This window comes from Ischnura elegans, chromosome 12, assembly GCF_921293095.1.
Source record: "Ischnura elegans chromosome 12, ioIscEleg1.1, whole genome shotgun sequence".
Taxonomy (NCBI): domain Eukaryota; kingdom Metazoa; phylum Arthropoda; class Insecta; order Odonata; family Coenagrionidae; genus Ischnura; species Ischnura elegans.
The window spans coordinates 68044136-68065438 of record NC_060257.1 but is presented as its reverse complement, the minus strand read 5'-3'; the positions used below and the strand labels follow the sequence as shown (position 1 = coordinate 68065438).

The 21303-nt window shown below is 37.4% G+C and overlaps 1 protein-coding gene across 6 annotated transcripts in view; it reads right to left on the bottom strand.

Moving 5' to 3' along the window:
* Window positions 1-218: 218 nt before the first annotated feature.
* Window positions 219-21303, bottom strand: part of LOC124169480 — a 35776-nt gene continuing 14691 nt past the window's right edge. For 5 of the 6 annotated variants that reach the window (XM_046548101.1, XM_046548099.1, XM_046548100.1 and 2 more), the window contains 6 exons: window positions 21035-21191; window positions 17654-17919; window positions 7965-8143; window positions 6004-6217; window positions 2711-2933; window positions 219-404 (listed from right to left, as the gene is read on the bottom strand). In XM_046548101.1, coding sequence (XP_046404057.1) covers window positions 365-404; window positions 2711-2933; window positions 6004-6217; window positions 7965-8143; window positions 17654-17919; window positions 21035-21191 — 1079 coding nt within the window. In that variant the 3' untranslated portion in view covers window positions 219-364. The remainder of the gene's footprint in view (window positions 405-2710; window positions 2934-6003; window positions 6218-7964; window positions 8144-17653; window positions 17920-21034; window positions 21192-21303) is intronic. The other variant, XM_046548104.1, reaches the window with a different exon arrangement.

Genomic DNA, 21303 nt, shown 5'->3' with positions numbered 1-21303 from the left:
AAATACACAAAATATTCAAAAATTTTGACCCCCCCCCCCTCCCCAGTGGAGTGTGTCCTCCCAGCATTTGACTCACGAGCCACTTCACACTATCACTTCTTATCTGTCAATCTAATTCTGTCTCGTCTTTTGCTGAATTAAGACACTGCAATGAAAACTGGTTTTAATCGCTTCAAAAAACATTTAGTGCTCAGTTACATGAGCAGTTTAGTGATTGATAAAAGCCTCATGGTACACTCCTCCACGTTAGCCCAAGTGTTAGTTGTATTAATCTTCCAAAAGGGCTCAGAACAGAGAGGTAAGTGCATGAACTCCATTAAAAAATCCTTTCCCTGATGTAAATGTCCAACTGGGTTCATATCCATCATTCACATTCCATTTCTTCTGTTGGAGGTGCAGCTTCACTAAAATGTAAGCAGAAATTTTTTAATTGTATTATGTGTAAAAAAAATACCTCTCATTCATCAACTTAGAAAAAAATTATGTAACTGCTAGGATTCTCTGAACTGCTTTCATGAAATAGATAATTCATTTATCTGCCACATAATTTGGGAGTGTTTCCTTCCATGTTAAAAGTACAAAAAAGATAAACCGCATAATGTACAATAAAGAAAAATTGCGTAGAGGTGGAGGGGAAGGAGCATGCTCCTTGTGTATTTCAAGCAACGAGGCTACATATGAGGCAGTCAAGGATCAGGCAGATCTTGTTTCAGTGACGTCGTTGCCTTCAAAGCGAAGCCAGGCGCACTACGTGATATATGCAGTTGGCGTTTCCAATCCGTCTCTACTTTTTTGAGGGGTCAATGCTGCGCTTGTTTGGTGATAGTTTTCCGGGTTTACACCGCGTTGATTAGCTGCCCTTGTTTATTTGAAAATTGTGCTGTATGGACAATGTTGCATATTGGTATAGTCTAATTGTTAATAGAAAACATAGTGGCAATCAATTAGAGCTGAACAATAAACAGAAATATCATCAGGAATGCATCGCGTTTGGTGTGATTCTTTTTCAAATCTCGTGCATGTCTCTAATTGTCGAAGCCATTGAGATGTCTTTGGGCCCATAAAGTTCCTCACCTAGCATTTGTTGTCTAGAAACAGAGAATTGAAGCAGGTAGGCCAAGAAATGTCAGTTGGTGAGACAGGGTAGGGATGAAACACGCTTCAATTGTTCTCGTGTAATTTGATATTTTCCTTGGAATACAATTTTTAGACAAGATTTAGATCAGTGTGATTTCGGAAACAAAAAAATAACAGCACGGGCTGATGGACCGAGGGTGGTTTTCTGAAATCTGCGACGTAGTTACTTTTGATGTGGTTATTATCCTACAATGCCTAGATTCCTGATGATTGTTGAATCTCTTGGGAAGAGTTACACTATGTGCCAGTCTTATTTTGCCTTTTTTATTTTCCATGGCTGAAATTCTGTTACTTAACCTCTGCGAGAGTTAAAAAAAAAAAAAAATGGTTCATGAGTAGGACAAGAATTGCACACGACGGTGCATTCGAAGATAGAATCGGAACTCTTTCCACCCTTATGGAGCGATGCATTCACAGAATATATTATTAAAAATTTCAGATCCAGATCCGATGTCTTCCGCAATTGTGGTATCCGATCCGACCATGCCTGATATTAATGTTTAAAAAATGTGTAAAAATACACCGATCCAAACTTAGATTTGGAGTATGCCTCTCTACGGAAGTGAGGCGTGGACAATGACAGCATTGAGAAATCAAGGACAGAGGTCTTTAAAATGTGGTGCTACAGATGAATGATGAGTCTCAAATGGTTTGATTGAATTAGTAATGGAGAAGTCCTAAGAGAAGAAGCCTCATGAAAACAATTACAAGAAGATGGAGCAGTCCCATGTGCCATTTCTCGAGACAATATGGCATGATGAAGGCAATCATTAAGGCACCAGTAAATGACAAGAACGGAAAAGGAAGACCTCAAACAAAATATATGGAACAGGTAAAGAAGGATGTGAAAGAGAATATATTCATACATATGTGTGGAAAGATTAACTAGTTGGAGGACTGAGTGGAGAGTTTCACAAACCAATCTTAGGATTGTTCACCAGTGATGATCATAATGACACTGATCTACCTAAACCCTTAAATAAATGAACTTCTTTATATAGAAGTGACAGTTGGTACCTACAATTCTGATTTCATGATGATTTACTGTCAAAGGAAAAAAGGATTATAGAAAATAAGTCAGTGGCGGATACAGATGGAGGGTGCAGGGGGATTGCCAAATATTGCAGAACCACAATTTTAAATTTTTTTATATCAATAGATGGCTTTATCTTGTATTTTTACATAATCACTTTAATGTAAACCTTATTAAACTTGGCATGTGACTTGATTATTTTTTATTACGATAAGAGTAAAGGTAACTCAAGGCATCTTTTGTACCCCCCTTGAGTTTTTTCTGTATCCGCTACTGAGATAAGTAAAGATTGGATTGAGATGTAGAGCAATAAAGTGCTCAAAGATGTCTCACCAAAGTCTCAAATATATTGAGCATCTCTGAGAGGAATTTGTGAGATAATCAAAAAATTAATATCTACATGTACAGGCATTTATTGCTTTTTCACTTTTTCATGCTTTCCCAACTTTAGTGAAGTTAACCATGTTTTTCTTCCCAGCCATTTTTGAGGAGTATGATATACCAGCGCAGAATATAGCCGCATGACATTGCATCACCTACCTTTCAGCCTTAAGTAATGCACATATCTTCCGAAAACTTGAAGTAAATACTGTCGTTACAATCCACTTTTTAAAATCCTCAGTTTCTGGAAATTTTGAAATTTTATCATTTGTTGCGACCATTACATCAAGTATGTTGGAGCTAAAACTTTGGTTCACCAATTTATTACAGAAAGCCTGCAGGTAGAAGGATCCCTTTTCTGAATGATGAAAAGCCTTCATATCTGAAAGTAATAGTGTATCGGTCTTTACTTGCATGAAAAATGCTACTTTTACTAATAAATGAAAAAAATAAAATAAAAAAGGCAAGTTATGAGAGCTGTCCAGAAAATGACAGATGATTTTGAAATAAAAAATAAACTAATTGTAAGTCAAAATAACAATTATTTTGAAGTTTAATTCTTAGGCTATTTTTATCCATAATCACCATTTAAATTTAGGCATTAACCCTTTCACTGCTGTTCAATCTCCGGAAACCTTCTCCTCACATGCGGCGAAAATGTTAAAATGCGTTTCCTGGGCCCATAGAGCAGGTACTTCCAGGATGGGTGTGGTACACCCTCCGAAGGGTCGCTAATCCCTGACCCTATCCTCGAAGTACTCACCCATGCAGGACTGTCTCATCGGCCCTACCAGCGGGGGCCCTACCTCCGGAAAATGACCGCTCTGACTGCAATTTGAAAATCAATCAATCAATCCGATCATCACAATATGATTGTTTTCATCGCACTCCTGCCAATCAAGCAATCAAGTACGTCTTTGAACCGTGTCTCTGCGATAAAAAATAACGATTTTGTTAACTTTGCAACAAAACGTGGCTGCGGACCACCGGAAAACGGCCATTATATCAAAGTTAAAAAAATCATTATTTTTCATCGCAGAAACACGTTTCAAAGACGTACTTGATTGCTTGATTGGCTGGAGTGCGATGAAGACAATCATATTGTGATGATCGGATTGATTGATTGATTTTCAAATTGCAGTCAGAGCGGTCACTTTTCCGGAGGTAGGGCCCCCGCTGGTAGGGCCGATGAGACGGTCCTGCGTGGGTGAGTTCGTCGAGGAAAGGGTCCTTGATTAGTGGGTCCCTTCGAAGTGCTTCGGCGAAAGTGCTGACCGCATGGCGAGGAGGAAGAAAAAGTACGTCCACCGCAGTCTGCCGTGCGGACGTACTAGGTACGTCCACAGCAGTGAAAGGGTTAATCATGATGTGGTAAAAGCTGTTCAATGCTCTCTCTGTAGAAATCTGCCACCTACGAGTTCAACTACTGGTTTATGTATATATGTATGTAACCAGCATGCAGTTCATTGTCAGTGTCAGATCTCTGTGTAGCGAGCCACGTCTTTATCCATAGGAACAGGTGGTAGTCCCTCGCAGGGGCGGTCTGACCAGGTCGGCTGGTCGGCGATCGCCGAGGGCCCTGACCTTAGGGGGCCCCCTCAATGCTCGCATTTATCTTGAAGCGTGTATGAAAAGTGTAATAAAAAGAGCCAAGAGTACCTGAACCAAAGTCTGTTTTTGCTGTTATAAAATTCTACGTTTTCATTGGTTGATTTATTTATGACATACTCTGTGTGATGAGATTAAATAAAAATAAAATAAAGATGTCAGAAGATAAAAGAGAACTTGATTTTTTTTGAAAGGGTCATTCGAAAAGGCTATTTTTTTTTTATTTCTGCCCGATTTCATGGAAAGAATACACTAAATAATGGATAATGAACCTTAATGCATTATTAAATTTTATAAGCTGTGAAATTCCATAATGGTTTGAAAAGTTGGATTTTGCTAGTAGGTATTTTTGTTTTGTATTGCAATTGATTTGTTTGGAGATTTTGGAATACAACTGTCATAGAATGGCTTATTAATACTACTTGTAACTGTGCAAGGGATTTAGGTACTATTTGTGTACAAGCAGTTATGCTGTCTGGGTCATTGCCTACCTCAAAATGATAAAAAGGCAAAGTAGGGGATCACTAAGAGTGTGGTGTTTTTCATTGATACTGGTAATGGGGATGTCTGTGTTGCAGTGGAGGCGCGTGCATATACGCATGTTAGCAAGTGCACACCCAAAGATGAATGAATTATAAAAGAAAACTATTCCTTTGCAACGAGAAGGATAAAAATTCTGTTTACATATGCAAGAATCATGAAGCTCCGAACGCTACAGCTATATCCTTTTCGAATTCACCGCTCTAAAAGTGTGCGATCCCGTGGCATCGCACCGGTCGCATTTTCGGTTTATGAGTTCGCTTGAGGGTGCTCGCGCGGGACGAAGTAAGCGGGGGGGTATGTGCTGTTCAAATGGGTGATGGGAGCAGGCTCAAAATGATGCGAGTGCGCGCACGCATATATTTGGTGAGTGACTCCCTGGTAGTGTAGCGGTGTAGCCGCCACCCAAGGTGATTTATGTATCACCATTTATCACCTTGGCCGCCACCTAAACTACCTGCGCCCAGGATCCTAGTCCGTCTGCAACAGAGTCATCTGTATGGCCATTTTCTACACTACTTCCTCATAGGGTGTAAGGAAAGGAGAATGAATTTCATCGACCATCACTTGTAAAGGTGTGTTTAGAATAATTACTTTCATGCATGCTAATATTATTTCTGTTCATGCAATTTTAAGGGTGGAATGTACCAGTGATATGTTTTGCTTGCTATGTATTCTATTACGACGAAATATGATGCTCATGGATTAGGATTAACATACATAATATAATTAAATCATCCTATATCTGCTCTAATGCACACCCTACATAAATTACCACCAGTTGCCACTGGTGTGTTGTCCATGCTGACACATCGATGGCAGTGTTCTCTATCCAGTACACATAGATGGCAATGTACTGTACCCTAGGAGGCTGTAAATATACTTTAGGGGACACCACTGGCTCCGAGCGTTGAGCGCAGTGTGGCAGGAATGGGGGAATGCCTGCTTTGACCAAAACATTGATAATACCATAAGAGTCAATACTAACTATTTGGTGATACACGATTTATATATCCTAAATTATATCACTTCTCTTAAGAGATGCAGACATAAAAGTGATACTTGTGACATGACATTTTATTTATGAACAAAAATATATAATTTAGATACAAAAAAGCATTATGAATTGGGTTGAGGCAAATTTCAGAAATAATATATTATTTCATTTGAATAAAAACCAAAATTGTTCTATTCTTGCTGGAAGGCAATATCTGCAGGTCTTCACATTTTTTGTACTGCATAAATTTGGTAAAAAGAGCCCCTTGTAAAAATTACATAAACTGATGACTTTTGCGTAGACTCACTCCTTAGTGTTGCTTGTCCAATTAATATATCTGAACCATTTGGAATCTCTTCAAGCACCTCCATATTGTATTGCATACAGGAAACTGCATTTTTTGACTTGATGTCAGACTTTTCAGGTTCCCTCTTCTCTGAATTCATTGTTCCAAAACAGTTTGCTTTGCAATGTAGTACTGCTTTTTTTGCAACTTTCTCTTTACATGAACCTCGACAAGCCTGAAATAATTAATATTTTTACTAAAATTGGTTTTCTCTTCATGCATATTACCCAGATAGCACAAAGTAAGAGTGTTATCTGTAGGCACAATTATCCAGTGGTAGAAAATACTAAAGGCATGCATTACATGTAAGAGAATGGGAGTATAGTATCTATATACAGTGAGTCCTCGTTCTACGTCACCCCGTTTAACGTCATTTCGCGATAACGTCACGAAAATTTTGAGACCGTGATTCGTTTATCGCACCTTTGCTTCGCGATAACGTCAGGTTGGTCAGATCTTTTAAATTTCGCGCGAGAAAAAATGCGAAGCGGCGGGCGTTGTAGGTTGTTCGTTTTGTGGGCGGTAATACAGTCAGTCTAAACGAAGTGTAAAACGGTGTGTTTATTGTCAATTTCGATTACGTTTATAGCAAATTTTCTGCAAAATGAATTCTTAGGTAGGTGCGCAAATGTTAAATGCGTAAATGTCAAGTAAAGTTTTAGCAAATTTTACTTGACATAACGGTTTTCTGGAACCTGAAAAGTGATTTCTAGGAATTTTTGCGAGTAGAACTCTTGAGTATTTGTCGTCACTTTTTCGCCGTGTTCTCAATAATTTTGGCTCCTGTAACTGCGACGATGTTTCAGCGATGATTATGCCCAGGCGACGCTCGACCGGGTGACCACCATAGCTAAGCCGAAAAAACAAATATGCGGGAAGATACAAAAATGGAGAAGGATGTACGTCGCTACTGGTATTGCCGTCGATGAAGACAGGGACTCGTATTTATGCCATAGTTTGGCATTCCCATCGTAAAAAATGGCCCAAATATGATATGCTAAATTTTTTTCGCGTAGGAATTGTGAGGTCTTGGAGCCGATATTCACTTTTTACATTGTTTCTTATGGGATATTGTGCTTCGATTAACGTCATTTCGTTTATCGTCACATTTTTCAGGAACGGTAAGTGACGTTAAACGAGGACTCACTGTATTGCACCTACCCATAATATGGCGTTTCCAGATTATTTAATCACAACTTGATTGATATTACATGATGTGGCAGAGCTTTTAGTTTCAAGTATTACCACCAAAGCCACCTGACTGATGACCCTATCGATGTCACCAGGGTACACTGAGTCTATAAGTGCCAGGATGGTACCATGAGGAGATCCTCACAGAACAGCAACTCATTCCCACAAGAGACCATGGTACATTGATAGACACATCTGCATCACTTGGCATCCAAATAAACATGGTCGAATTTACCTTCATGTATGTCTTTGAAGTGAGTTAAAGTATCGAATTATCCAAACCTCTTTACGACTTTCCAGAAACAATGATTTTCCATGAATTTCTAATACCAACTACATATGTATTTTCATTGTCTTCACATTTCTTATCACAATGTAGTAACAATGAATCAATATACCAATTTGGAGACTCTGTAGTATAGCATTTGATGATGCCAAGGAGTTATCCAATTCACTTTTGAGGATAAGTATCTTCAGATCTTACTCACACCATTATACATAAGAGTTTCTGAGATAGGTAATAGGTGCTGCGGTAGAAATCATTGATGCGTTTTGCATTACAATTTATATCATTATCACCACAATATGTTAAGTGAGTATTCATGGAAAACTTATATGATCAACTTCTATTGAGTGAAGAGCTAACCAAAATGAATCATTAGCAATTTTATGGCTGTTCCTGGAGCAGAAAATTTGAAAAAAACTTTCATCTTTCATCTCTTTGTACTTACATCTACAATGAAGATCTTTGGCTTCCCCCTGAAACCCTTGGATTCCTTGAATGGCCGCACAATCTCAGACAATGGCAAACAACCTTCATATGCATAGTATATTTCGATGCCGTTACGAGTTGATCCATGCGTTGAGACAAATATCATCACACAGTCAGCATTCTCTTTATTTTCAGCAACTGAAAATAGACATACAAATGCCAAATACACATATGGCTAAGGTACACATAAGATGGATAATTTTGCCTCCAGCTAATTAACTTATAAACAAAATATAATATCATTTTGTAACCAATGATTTCAGGCTTTATGGCCTTTTGAGGGATATTTTATTAATCTTTACACTATTCTATAAGTAATATTAATCCAATTAAGTGAAATGGATTAAACTTAAAAAATTCTCTGAGCTCTGGGGGGGGGGGTTATCAAAGATAATTTATAAAAGATATTTTTTATGAAATATATGATTAATATTCATGAAAGATAACTTGTTGTGAATGCTCCTCATATTTTGGTAGTAAAAGTTAAAATGAAATTTATGAAGTGCCAGACCCAGATTAAAAATCACATCACCAGCAAGATGGGTGAGCTAGGCGTTTCCATTATGGAATGAGACAGAGAAATTACCAAACCTAAGTAAAAATTTTTCCCTTGAAACAGAGCTGATTCTGGGCTGAAACTCCACTGAATGTGTGAAAACTGCCTTGAAACAACCTTGTAACTGCACTGCACTGCCTTCTCCTCAACAAGAAAAAGAGCACTCAACTGAAACTCTGATGCCATTCTCCCTTGCAAGTCCATTGCATTTGAACTGCTTCTCCCTTGCTGCATGAGTGCCCCACTGATACTGAACTGGACAAAAGGCTCAGGCCAGGCCGAATTTATGACACCACTGCATCTCTCTTGCCGCATGTCTTTACTGCCCTGCCACAGAGCTGCTGCAGCATTTGGGTATCCCCTCTCCCTCATGAATTTGAACTGCTTTTCCCTTGCTGCACGTGTGCTACCCATCGTAAGTTTTGCCAACATACGGAACCCATCTACCGGACACATACGCGACCCCTGTTTTCAGCGGCAATGTATTTTTTTAAATTTAACTTTTGGCAACACGTATATCTTTTCCTGCATGTCAAGCTGTCGGTTGCCTTTATTTCTCTCAAGTTGCTTTGGAGCGAAAGACGAGTGGTGAGCGTGGGTTTTGGCATGAAAAGATTGATGACATAAATATTTTCCCGGTACTTCGACGGTTGTTAATGGCAAGAATTAATCGAAATTAAGGTGAAGGGGAGAACGAGGTCGGTGGTGGTGACTGCAGTCAAAATTGGAGGTAAGCGTTTTAACTTCTCTGATGGCATGTTTATTTCTTCCATATGTTTAGCCATGAGAACATTGGCATTGAATTCGTGTTTTAATCCAGGCAGGTTTAAGGATTTCGAGCTCCTTTTTCGGGGGTCATGCAGCCAATAATGAATTCTTCTTTCAACGCCTTGGCGACTGCCGTCCAGTTTTCCTGCCTCATGGATACCCCCGACGAGGAGGAGAATACACCGACCGGTCATCAATGCCGCGGATGCCGCGCCGTTCGTTAGTCATCCTACGGAGGACTAACGGACTCAGTGAGCTCGAGCAGGCTTTCGAAGAAATAAGGAATGCTGGTGGGTATCGCCATAGTGCAATGTATATTTACTACTTATACTTATTAGTTACTACCGATAGTTTTGGAAGCTTGCATGGTTTTCGTTTGGATTTCACACATAACCTAAGTAACAAGCCATAGCTTCGTTTATCATTGACCTATGATGCAAAGTGCATGCTTCCTCAGTTATAATTTCAGTTTTGCTTTCTATAATTTGAATGCTTCACATTAATGCACCATATAACTAATAAGCCAAGTAAAGGAGAGTTTTTTTCATGTGCAATTTTGCTAATTTGATTTTGAGTTCAGTCGTTTGTGACTCTAATCAGTCATGTTTCTTCTCTATTGCAGGAGCATCTAACTTCCATGACTTCTTTCATTTAGAATATTTTTGTATGTGCTTTTAAAAGTTATTAATTTATTGATGTATTTTCATGTTCTAATAAATTGTGTCTTGAAAAATGTTGTGGTCATTGCAGTTATAACTATTGTTGATCGCAATCACCTGTCCACCCTTTATCTTTTATCATGCATGCAAAATTGTGGGAGAAACCTGTTATGTGATCATCCACTGTTGGCTGGGTTGCGCAAGTAGTTAATTTAATGTGTTTCATATGATTTGACAAGGGAATTTTAATGGATTGGGTAGGGGAATTGTATTCAACCAAACAAGGGAGTTTCAGCCTGGCATACAAGGGAGTTTCAGTCTAGCTGGCTAAGGGAGTTTCAGTCTAGCTGGTAACCAAGGGAGTTTCAGTCTAGTTAGTAGCCAAGGGAGTTTCAGTGTAGCTATCCAAGGGAGTTTCATTCATTTCAAGGTTGTTTCAGCCCAGTTTCAGTCAAGTTTCAAGGGAGAAATTTTTACTTGAGAAGTCACTCTCTAGGAATGTAAATGTTTTCTGTAGGGGCACATGAGTCCCACCGGCAGGGCCAAGGGGATTGCTGCAAGATGGAGGGGATGAAGGGGAAGCCACATCATGGTGAGTAGGAAAGCACAAAACTCAAAATAGAACACAGAAAAAAATGACATAAATAGTTTATGGGAAGCTGTTGGTGGAAGGGGTAATAGAATCACATGTTTGAAATGAGTGAAAACTGGCTAACTATTGGGTTTTCACAGAAAAGAAAATGCAATAAAAATGGGATGCCAAGCATATGAGGAACTGCTGCAGCAGCCATCTTTGGCCCAAAAAAAATACAAAGTATAAACAGCTCTTAAAAAGTTGTACCTTCAATGCAAAATATAATTGAATTTTCAAAATACTTTCTAAAAATACTAACTCCTAAAGTAGATATTTCTACCTTTACACTGTGAATTTAAGCCTACAAATAAAAATCTATTAACCCTTTTGCGTTGAATGTCAGGTATAGCTGGTGTGGATTTTTCAGTGCAAAGGACCAGATGTCAGCTACAGCTGGCACGGGAGAAGGGAAGTTACCACTGAGGTAGCAATGGTTGAATGTATTCAGGCCCTGTCTGAGACCCAGCTAAGTGAGACCTTGGAGCCTCTCCTTGACAATTAAGCCCAACCCTCTCACTCATTTGTGATCCTCCTTTCTGCAGGAGTCCATTGTGAAGTGGTTATATATACTGTCAATGGTTTTTGGAAAGAAATATTTTGTTGCATTCTCCAATTTTTATATTTTGAAATTAATCATTTGTTTTTCATGTGCGTAAGCAATTTTCAAATGAAATTTTAGTATTACCATTAACCAAATTCTGGAGTTAATCTTAATAGTACCCTGTGTTTTCAAAATTTGCTATTATCAATGCTATAAATCAATTTAAAATTCCACAATGCTTAAAAAAATGTTAGCTATATACCATAGAGTAAGTATATGTAGAGGGCTCACTGCACGTACAAAAATTGTATACGTTTTTGATGTAGTTCTGGAACAATTAATGAGATGGCAAGGAACAATTTTTTGCTATTTTTTGAATTTGCTTGCATATAACTATGAATATACTTACTCTATGGTTATACTTACAGAAGAGTAAATTATTGAAAATTAAAACCAATACATATTTGGTTTCAAAAAACACTGGTGGTGCAATAAGTTGATCATGGACTCACGAAGATAGGGTTACCCAGATAACACGGCATTTGTATTACATCAATAATACACAAAAAATACGTGCCCAAATACATATGTATAAGATGGAATACGATCGTATTACATCGGTATATTTCACGTAGAAGTGGTTCAAAAGTCCCTATAGATGTATGTATTCGTGCGTATTACAAATTGGAAATCTGAATACCCATACATGATTTATACATATGTATACCCCAGCTAGCACATTATAAGTCATTGAGATAAGGTGAAAGGAAGAAATAAGGAAGTCGCTTCTCAAGTAAGCTTGTTATGGGTTTCTTACGGCCAGGGAGACAAACATCCAGAGTAATGGCAAAATGGATGCCAAACTTTCAGCACTTCCGTAGATGCTGTTATTATCCCATCGTTACAGAGTGTTTATTAAGGCCTTTATGCATTAAAACAATGTTTTTATTATTGGCGCTTCTATATTATGAGGAGAAATAACATCATACCGCCATAATTTGAAAATCATTCACATTTATGAACTGATAGCTTAACGAAGGTCGTAAGAAAAACACAATTTCACAAGAATACCAACGTAGAATAATATAAAAATGCCGGAAGGAACATCTAATATACGTATTGTAGTCATCGGGTTATCAAACCATAATTTAAAATTCATAAATGTTAAAATGTATGGACCTTGAATAAATTCAGTTTTTCATGCACATGCCAAACAAGTTTTTTTTTACATAATTGGATATTTAATTAGTAACTACGCCTCTTCTTCTGAACAACTGACGTGGTGTAGTGGTTAGCGTATAGTACTTCGGTTCCGAAGGTCGCACGTTCGGATTTACCCTGATATTATTTTTTTTTCTTTCCGCCGCTTGGATACAGTACCTGTACTATGCTTTATATCTTCACTAGCCGGTTGCTTGCAATTATTATTTTTTTTCTATTTACAGGAAAATCTGTTATCAGTTGTTCAGCCCTTATAAAAACTCGCTAAATTTCCCCAATAGCCTTTAAATTCATGTCAAGATGAGCCGCGTAGCATGTGTAGTACGCTGTTCAGCCGCCTTTGGCGCTCCAACAGAAGTGACTTACATTGCCTGAGGATATTTGACGGCATTCCTTACCTAAACGTCCCTAACGTCTTACCCTTGCCTTATATAAGTCCCTTAGCTTACGATAAGCTGCTTATCAATTTTTTCCGTAAGAAAACCATAAGAAACGGTTAACTCACTTACTTTGTGCTATCTGGGACAAAGGAATACAATCGTATTACGTCTGTATATTTCACGTAAAAGTGGCTCAAAAGTCCCTCAGGATGTATGTATACATGCGTATTACAAATTGGAAATCTGAATATCCTTACATGTAATATACATATGTATCTGCAGGCCCTCGTACACGAATTATACATATTGATTTTCTGACCCACATCCACTTAATATCAATATGGATCAAACGGATGAATAAATATAAGGAAACCAGAACATACAGATAATAAAACATTTATTCAAAGAGAAAAATAAAATAATACACACAAATAACAAGTGTGGCCATGAATATTGCTAACAAGCATTAAGGGCCAGCAAACAGTAGGTGAAACTTAGTTTTAAAAAATGGCACAAAGATAAATCAAGTACAAACAATGGTTTGAGTTGGAAAATAGAAAAAAATGTTAGCATGGAACAAGCGTTGTAACCCATTGCACAAGAAGAAACCTGAATTCAGGAAACCAACTCTGCACAATTAACCACTTTCTGAAAGGAGAAAAGAAGAAGTCAAGTTTAAAAGTCATGCAAAAATATATCTTTTTGTAAGATCTGAATAGGAGCTCAAGGCCTTTCAATTTGAATTCTGTGAAGTCTGTAATTTTAGTACTAATTCTGTATTCTGAATGCAAATGAAAGTTTGGCTTCTCTGCTAGGTTCCAGACATAAGTTTTAAATTTTTTCATTTACCAATTATGTCGAGGTCCCAGCTAGCACAGATTTGACATTGTCCTTTGAGAAATCATATATTTTGGGGATATGCTTTCATTTTACAAAATTAATAGCCTTTCTCTTAAGAAGAATGAGAAATATGAGAAAAGATCATATGACTACTTTTAAATATAAATTAACTAGGGAAAACGTGAATCCATTGGTATGCTTCCCAGCTAGCACATTATAAGTCATTGAGATAAGGTGAAAGGAAGAAATAAGGAAGTCGCTTCTCAAGTAAGCTTGTTATGGGTTTCTTACGGCCAGGGCGACAAACATCCAGAGTAATGGCAAAATGGATGCCAAACTTTCAGCACTTCCGTAGATGCTGTTATTATCCCATCGTTACAGAGTGTTAATTAAGGCCTTTATGCATTAAAAAAATGTTTTTATTATTGGCGCTTCTATATTATGAGGAGAAATAACATCATACCGCCATAATTTGAAAATCATTCACATTTATGAACTGATAGCTTAACGAAGGTCGTAAGAAAAACACAATTTCACAAGAATACCAACGTAGAATAATATAAAAATGCTGGAAGGAACATCTAATATACGTATTGTAGTCGTCGGGTTATCAAACCATAATTTAAAATTCATAAATGTTAAAATGTATGGACCTTGAATAAATTCAGTTTTCCATGCACATGCCAAACAAGTTTTTTTACATAATTGGATATTTAGTTAGTAACTACGCCACCCATTCTTAACAACTGCCGTGGTGTAGTAGTTAGCGAGTAGCACTTCGGTTCCGAGGGTCGCACGTTCGGTTCCACCCTGACGTTATTTTTTTTTCTTTCCGCCGCATGGATAGAGTACTTGTACTATGCTTTATATCTTCACTAGCTGGTTGCTTGCAGTTATTAATTTTTTTCTATTTACGGGAAAATCTGTTATCAGTTGTTCAGCCCTTCTAAAAACTCGCTAAATTTCCCCAATAGCCTTTAAATTCATGTCAAGATGAGCCGCGTAGCATGTGTAGTACGCTGTTCAGCCGCCTTTGGCGCTCCAACAGAAGTGACTTACATTGCCTGAGGATATTTGACGGCATTCCTTACCTAAACGCCCTTAACGTCTTACCCTTGCCTTATATAAGTCCCTTAGCTTACGATAAGCTGCTTATCAATTTTTTCCGTAAGAAAACCATAAGAAACGGTTAACTCACTTACTTTGTGCTATCTGGGTTATTTAGTACATTATACTAATTTATTAGTACCATGATTTAGTATCGGATGATTCACACTGAAAAAATATAAACTTGTGATATCAAATTTTCAAACAAATAAATTTCATACATAACCGATAATTTCAGGCTTAACTTTAAGAAACCTCTCCATCATGGATAAAAAAATTTTTTTCCCTCAAACCTTACCTCGGTATTAACAATTCCACCTGGTCTTCTGGCTTTGCTTCGTCGTCTTTTCCGTAATCCATTCTCCTCTTGTCCAGGCCAAGCTATTTACATCGTCGCCTCCTGGGTATGCGCGAAAGAGCATGAAAATAAAATTATAATTAATTAATTTGGCCCATACGCACCTCTTTCTTACATATAATGACAAACTTTCGCATGAAAATTACGTATTTATCTTGTGTTAATAATAATGACGAAATGCACCTTGATTGACTGCATTTCAAGATGAAAGAAATATTACATTTTGCTTTAAGGGAACCGATATTACACGACCAATACTTCTTGCTCGTTAAATAATTAGAAGTAGAGGGCAAAACCGCTCGGAACCTCGAGGAATCTATTAGTGACAAGGCTACGCTGATAAGTCTAAGGTCAAAGATGTTATGACTAAAGCATAGGATAACTAGGAATGCAAGAACTACAATACAGTAGGTTGTGGTAATAAACAGCGATAAAACAACTTACACGTGAACGAAAACATTCCTTTAAACAATTTTTTCTGCTCTTAATTAAGAGAAGAAAAAATGTAACTTCAGCCGCGAAGCACGGAATTACTATACGACGCATAATCTATTAATTTATACGTACAAGATTGACATTACTATGTTTTACCATATAACTTCAATGGACACCAGTCTCCTCGATACATAACTCAACAAAAAAGGAAAACAATAGCCAAACATAAACAAAATAATTACCTCTATTGGCGCAATGTGGTCAATGTGGTAGTTGTATCCAAATATACTCAAATAACATAATTAATGTAGTCTATTTATGCGTACAATATAATAAAAGATAAATCATACCTTACCTTAATTATCCAGTGACAGGAAACTGTTGGAGCTGGCTTGCACGAATCGCAATAACGTGCGGGATTGAAGCACATTTCCAGCAAAACATAGCTTCGGTTTGAGCGCACCATCCACACGCACCGGTTATCGAGGATTAAATCACTATGTCAATTCTTCCAATACGTATAATAATACAAACAAATATAAAATTAACTATACATCAGTAGCCGGAGTTCCTCCTACAGCACGTTCTTGACGTTCTCGTAGTCTCGAACGAAATGCCGAGCTAACTGTTAACGAGATTATCACTCCCACTCACTTCCCTAGCTTGTTGCGACAGAATTGAGAATTTAATTTTTTTGTTTAAACAGTTAATTTAAAATATTGTTTAAAAAATTAAACTTCGCTTTTACTTTTGCGCTGTGCAAGAACTATTTTTTGTATTTTTCATGTATTGTGAACCATTTTCCATGTGTATATTTCGCGGATGGAAACTGAATTTTACATATGTAATACGTCTGTATTTCGCGTGCATTTACAAATTAACATAAATATGGTCGCCATACTACCCTTGCTCACATCGATCAGTATATGATTTATTTTTAAGCTTCCTGGGTATAAATTCGAATGGATGAATGATCATTGAAATGAGGAAATCTGGCGTTTGCAGTGAACATATTATTTCTGCAGAAATGTTTCTGAACATTTCACTAGACGCCACGAAAATCCACCTCTCAAAAATTACAGGAAATATACATAATGTATATTTTGTGTATTTTTGACCACATTTACATATGTATTTCCTCTGTATTCATACATATGTAAAAGTAGTAAGTGTTACACGATATTTACATTTGTATTTTTGACCACATTTACATAAGTATTCAAATTTCAAAAATACAAATGTATTTATCGTGTAACACGTACCACTTTTACATATGTATGAATACAAAGGAAATACATCCAATAATACATATGTATTACACATGTTATACATAACAAAAATAAATATGTATGTGACCCATGAAAATACAATATAAATACATTATGTATATCCAAATGTGTGCTGTTGGGGTAGAGAGTCTAGTCCAGTGAACGGGGTAATGGCCGGGTGCCCTTTTGAGTTAGATCCCAAATCAGGGGAATGAGGATACCAGGGCAACTACTGCCTAAAATAGAGGTTTGAACAGAGAGGTTTAAAAAAATAATCGTTGCACAAAAACATTTTCTCCTCCTCTCCTCATCCTCTCATAGGCACCTGCAGGAAAGGATTAAGGAAAATTTATAATCATGGAAAACTATGGTGTGTATTCATATGGCATCGTGGTAATGAAATGCAGCTAATTTGTGTGTGTAGGTTCCTGACAGCATTTATTTTTAATGCCCTTGTCATAATAAAAGCCTAGAAATGGATGATAATAGGAGGAAAGGAAGACTTTAAAAAGGAATATGCCCTTCCAAGTAGGTATTATTGGCAAAAACATTTGTTACCTCTAAACAAAAACCCCATCCGTTCAATAAGTGGTTCATATACATATGTACATAATATATCCTCCTATATACATACAAATTAATAATCATGATGATTGAGGAATGAGACACTTAAAGGAGCAAATACACTCTTTTATGATTGGATCAAATGAAATGAGATGTTAAACAAGAGTTGAAACATTGAATTTCAAGGGCAATTCAGTTCTAGCCACAGAAAAAGTCCATTAAAACCGAAGAACTGAATTGCGATCAAATATCAAAGATTGGGGTACTTGGTATTCCTCATCCCTGAGCTCTCAGCAATGATATAAGGAAATACATACTCTCTTTTAGTTTTGCTTTCATTTCATCTGCAGTTAATTTCCAATTTTTGTTGCAGTCTTCATATTCAAAATTCATTGATTTCATTGCTTTCTCTATTGTTATCTTGTCTTTATATGATCCCCTCAGCGGATCATCTTTAAAATCATGCAGAAAATCTCTGAAAATAAATGAATATGCCACCCGCTTTCCAGACATAGCATACTGCTCCAAAGAGGTTTCAACTGCAACTGTCATTGCTGGATCGCTACTAACCATTTGTTTTGGCCTGAAAAAGTTTATAACACCATAAATAACAATGTCGACTAAAAAATGGGTGTTGTGTACGCCTTTTTTTGTGATAGGTTCCATATTGATGCATATATAAATCCCAAGTATGTAGCAAATTATGTAGGAAAATGATTTTTGAATATAGAAGTATCACAACATTTTTACCCTCTTGGTGTTAACCTTATTTTCATATACATACATATTTACGTAAGACTTCAACAAGCGAATTAGGGTGTGCAATCTGCAACATGCCAACTTTAAATTATGCTCATTTTGGAATCCAATTTTACAATATTTTAATAATTTTAAAATAATACAGGAAAATATGATAAGAAATTTTGAAATGTATTAGGACTTAACTTCAAAATAATTTAAAGATTATTTTCATATCAAGTGATAGAATGCCAATTTATACCAATGTCAGCTCTAGGATTTGTTAATTGCCCTCATGAGGATTTTTTTCTTTTTGGGTAGCCTATTGCACATTGAAGTAGAAAAGCACACGTGGGAGCGATCATCTTAACCTTTTCCCTACCGTACACGTATATATACGTGTGGACGTTTCCTGACCCGGGAGACCACGGGCGTATATATACGTGTGAGATTTTCCCGGTCAAGAAAACGAAACCCGTATATATACGTTTTCTAGCTCTCCCCCTTTCAGGACGGTCGTGGGTTTAGGTCGCCTTTGTCTCGGGACCCAACGCTTCGGGGTTTAGGATTAACCCTCCGAATCCGGGAGCAGGTACCCGGACCCTTCGTCTTTTATAACCCCTCTCAGCGGTAAGGGACAGCGGTCATACAATTGTTTATAGAGTCAATTTTCGAAATAAATATTTGTTAATTTCTCAAGAAATATAAACTAAGAATTGAATTGTTTGTCTTTTGAGCAGCGTTTAGAATTTTTAAACAAAATTCTACGACAAATATTAACTTATATCTCGAGTTATGTATAAACATGAACATGGAAATTGTTGCTGCGTTAAATGCTTTGATAATGGCCTTAGAACTTCGTTTAAAATTTGACAATGCTCAGATAAAAATGAGGAATTATATTCTATGTCTGTAATTTACGTGCAAGCAACAATTATCCATTTGCTAAATACATATAAGCAATACATAAGTTGTCCGCGAAACAATGCCGCAGGTATGGTCGTAAACCCGGAAAGGAGGGAGCACAACTACTCTCGGAGTCCGAGATAATGCGGAGTCCCACCGTGGAGGGGTCGAAAAAGGCTCAGCGAGACCCTTCTTAACGAATGCCCTCCAAAAATGCTCCGTACCACGAGAAAGAAGAGTCTCTTGGGGCTCGGTACAGCAGTCAAGCTAAGACGAAAACTCCGCGGTCTCGAAAGGGTTAAGATCAGAATTTGACACTGCAATAAGAGACCTGTGAAAGAATAAGGCCCCAAGAATATATGACATTCCAGCAGACCTAATCAAAAATGCAGGAGAAAAGCTCTTAACTCAGCTGTGTAACACTATCTGCGATATGTATGCAACAGGAGATTTATCTTGTGACTTTGAGAAGAACATCATCATTCCCATACGCAAAAAGAAGAGAGCAGAGAAGTGAGAAGATTTTAGGACCATAAGCCTGGCGACACATGCATTGAAGATTCTGACAAGAGTTATTTGCAGAAGTATAGAAAAAAGAGCAGAAGAATTCCTGGATGAGGACCAATTTGTAGTTAGCAAAAGCATGGGCACAAGAGAAGTAATTTTGGCTCTTAGGCTGCTCATAGAAAAGAGAGTGCAAGAGAAAAAAACCAATTACATAGCTTTTGTCAATTAAGAGAAGGCATTTGATAATGTGGAATGGAATTAAATGCTTAGAATTCTGAAAGAAATCGAAGTGCTCCACAACGATTGTAGAATTGTTCATAGTTTGTATAAAAACCAAGTAACTGTGATCAAATGTGGTCCGAACTGTGCAGAACCAAGAATAGGAAAAGGGGTGAGACAAGGGTGTACACTGTACACTTTCTCCATAATTTTGAATATTTACATCAAGAAAGCCAACAATAAAATCAAGGGGAAGGCTTCGGGTGTTGATATCCATGGAGAGAAAATCAGTATGCTGCTATTTGCTGACAACATAGCACTCATAGCTGAGACAGAGTATTCAAAGAAAACTTTGACAAATATGGAAAGGACAATGGCCAAGTATCAGCTGAATATGTATCAACAAAAAGATGACTAAGATACAGCAACAGAGCAGAAGCTAAGACAAACAATAACCTATATGGAAGCATATGCTTGAAGAGGTGAATGAGTTTTCTTACCTTGGAAGTCGAATTACCAATGATGGACAAAGCAAGAAAGACATAGTCAGTAGAATCAATCAGGCAAAGAGATCTTTCTACAAAAGGAAGAATCTTCTTACAGCTGAGAATACAAGCATAGAAGTAAGGAGTTTATTCATCATGTGATACATAAGGAGTATGTTTCTCTGTGGAAGCGAGGCTTGGACGTTGACAGCAGCGGAGATGTCTAGATTGGAAGCATTCGAAATGTGGTGCTACCATAGAATGATGAAGATAAAATGGATCGACCATGTAAGTAACGAGAAGGTGCTAAGAATAATGCTGGAAACGACCTTAAGCAGAAGACGGGGAAGAACTTAGTTGGCCTCATTATGAGGCATGATGGCCTGATGAAGACCATTGTAGAAGGACAGGTGGAAGGGAAGAAGGTCAAGGGACAACCCCGAATGAGTTACATAGGACAGGTTATAAAGGATGTAGAAGAGAAGAAATACGTCGCTATAAAAAGGTTAGCGAATAGGAGGGAGAAATGGAGAGCTGCGTCAAACCAATCTAAGGATTGTTGACTAACGATGTTGATATTTCACATGCGTTGAAGGAGTGCTTGAGTCTTGAAAAAATGTTACTCAAAGGCACCTTAAAGGTACCAGTTAAAGGTACCAATTAAAGGTGCCTTCAGAGTAGCCATGATTGATGCCTTAAACCAGTGCCTTCGACTTAACTTTGAGGCATATTTTTTAGAAAGCATGCTAAATGGACTTGTTGCCATTGATAAACTCTTGTTGTCATTTGAGGTAGACGTTTTTGAAATACTTTCAGAGATGAACAGATGAGAATTTTGCTTACAGATACAACTGCTTGCAGATAGTGGTTGTGAATCTTGGAGCATATGTCACGCGTCTTCCACAAAGGGAACTCATGATCGAGAAGATATTTTGAGGACCTGGTTTGCTCTCCAGCTCCTTGGCAATTAAATATGCCATAGATTTGTTTAAGTCCTTTCCTGAAAAGAAAGAAAATCATTAGCTTTCTGCTCATACCATCGAAGTTTACCACATTTGTTTACATTGTCATTTTTTCTTGCATTTTTTTGATTCAGTATCATGATTCTTTTT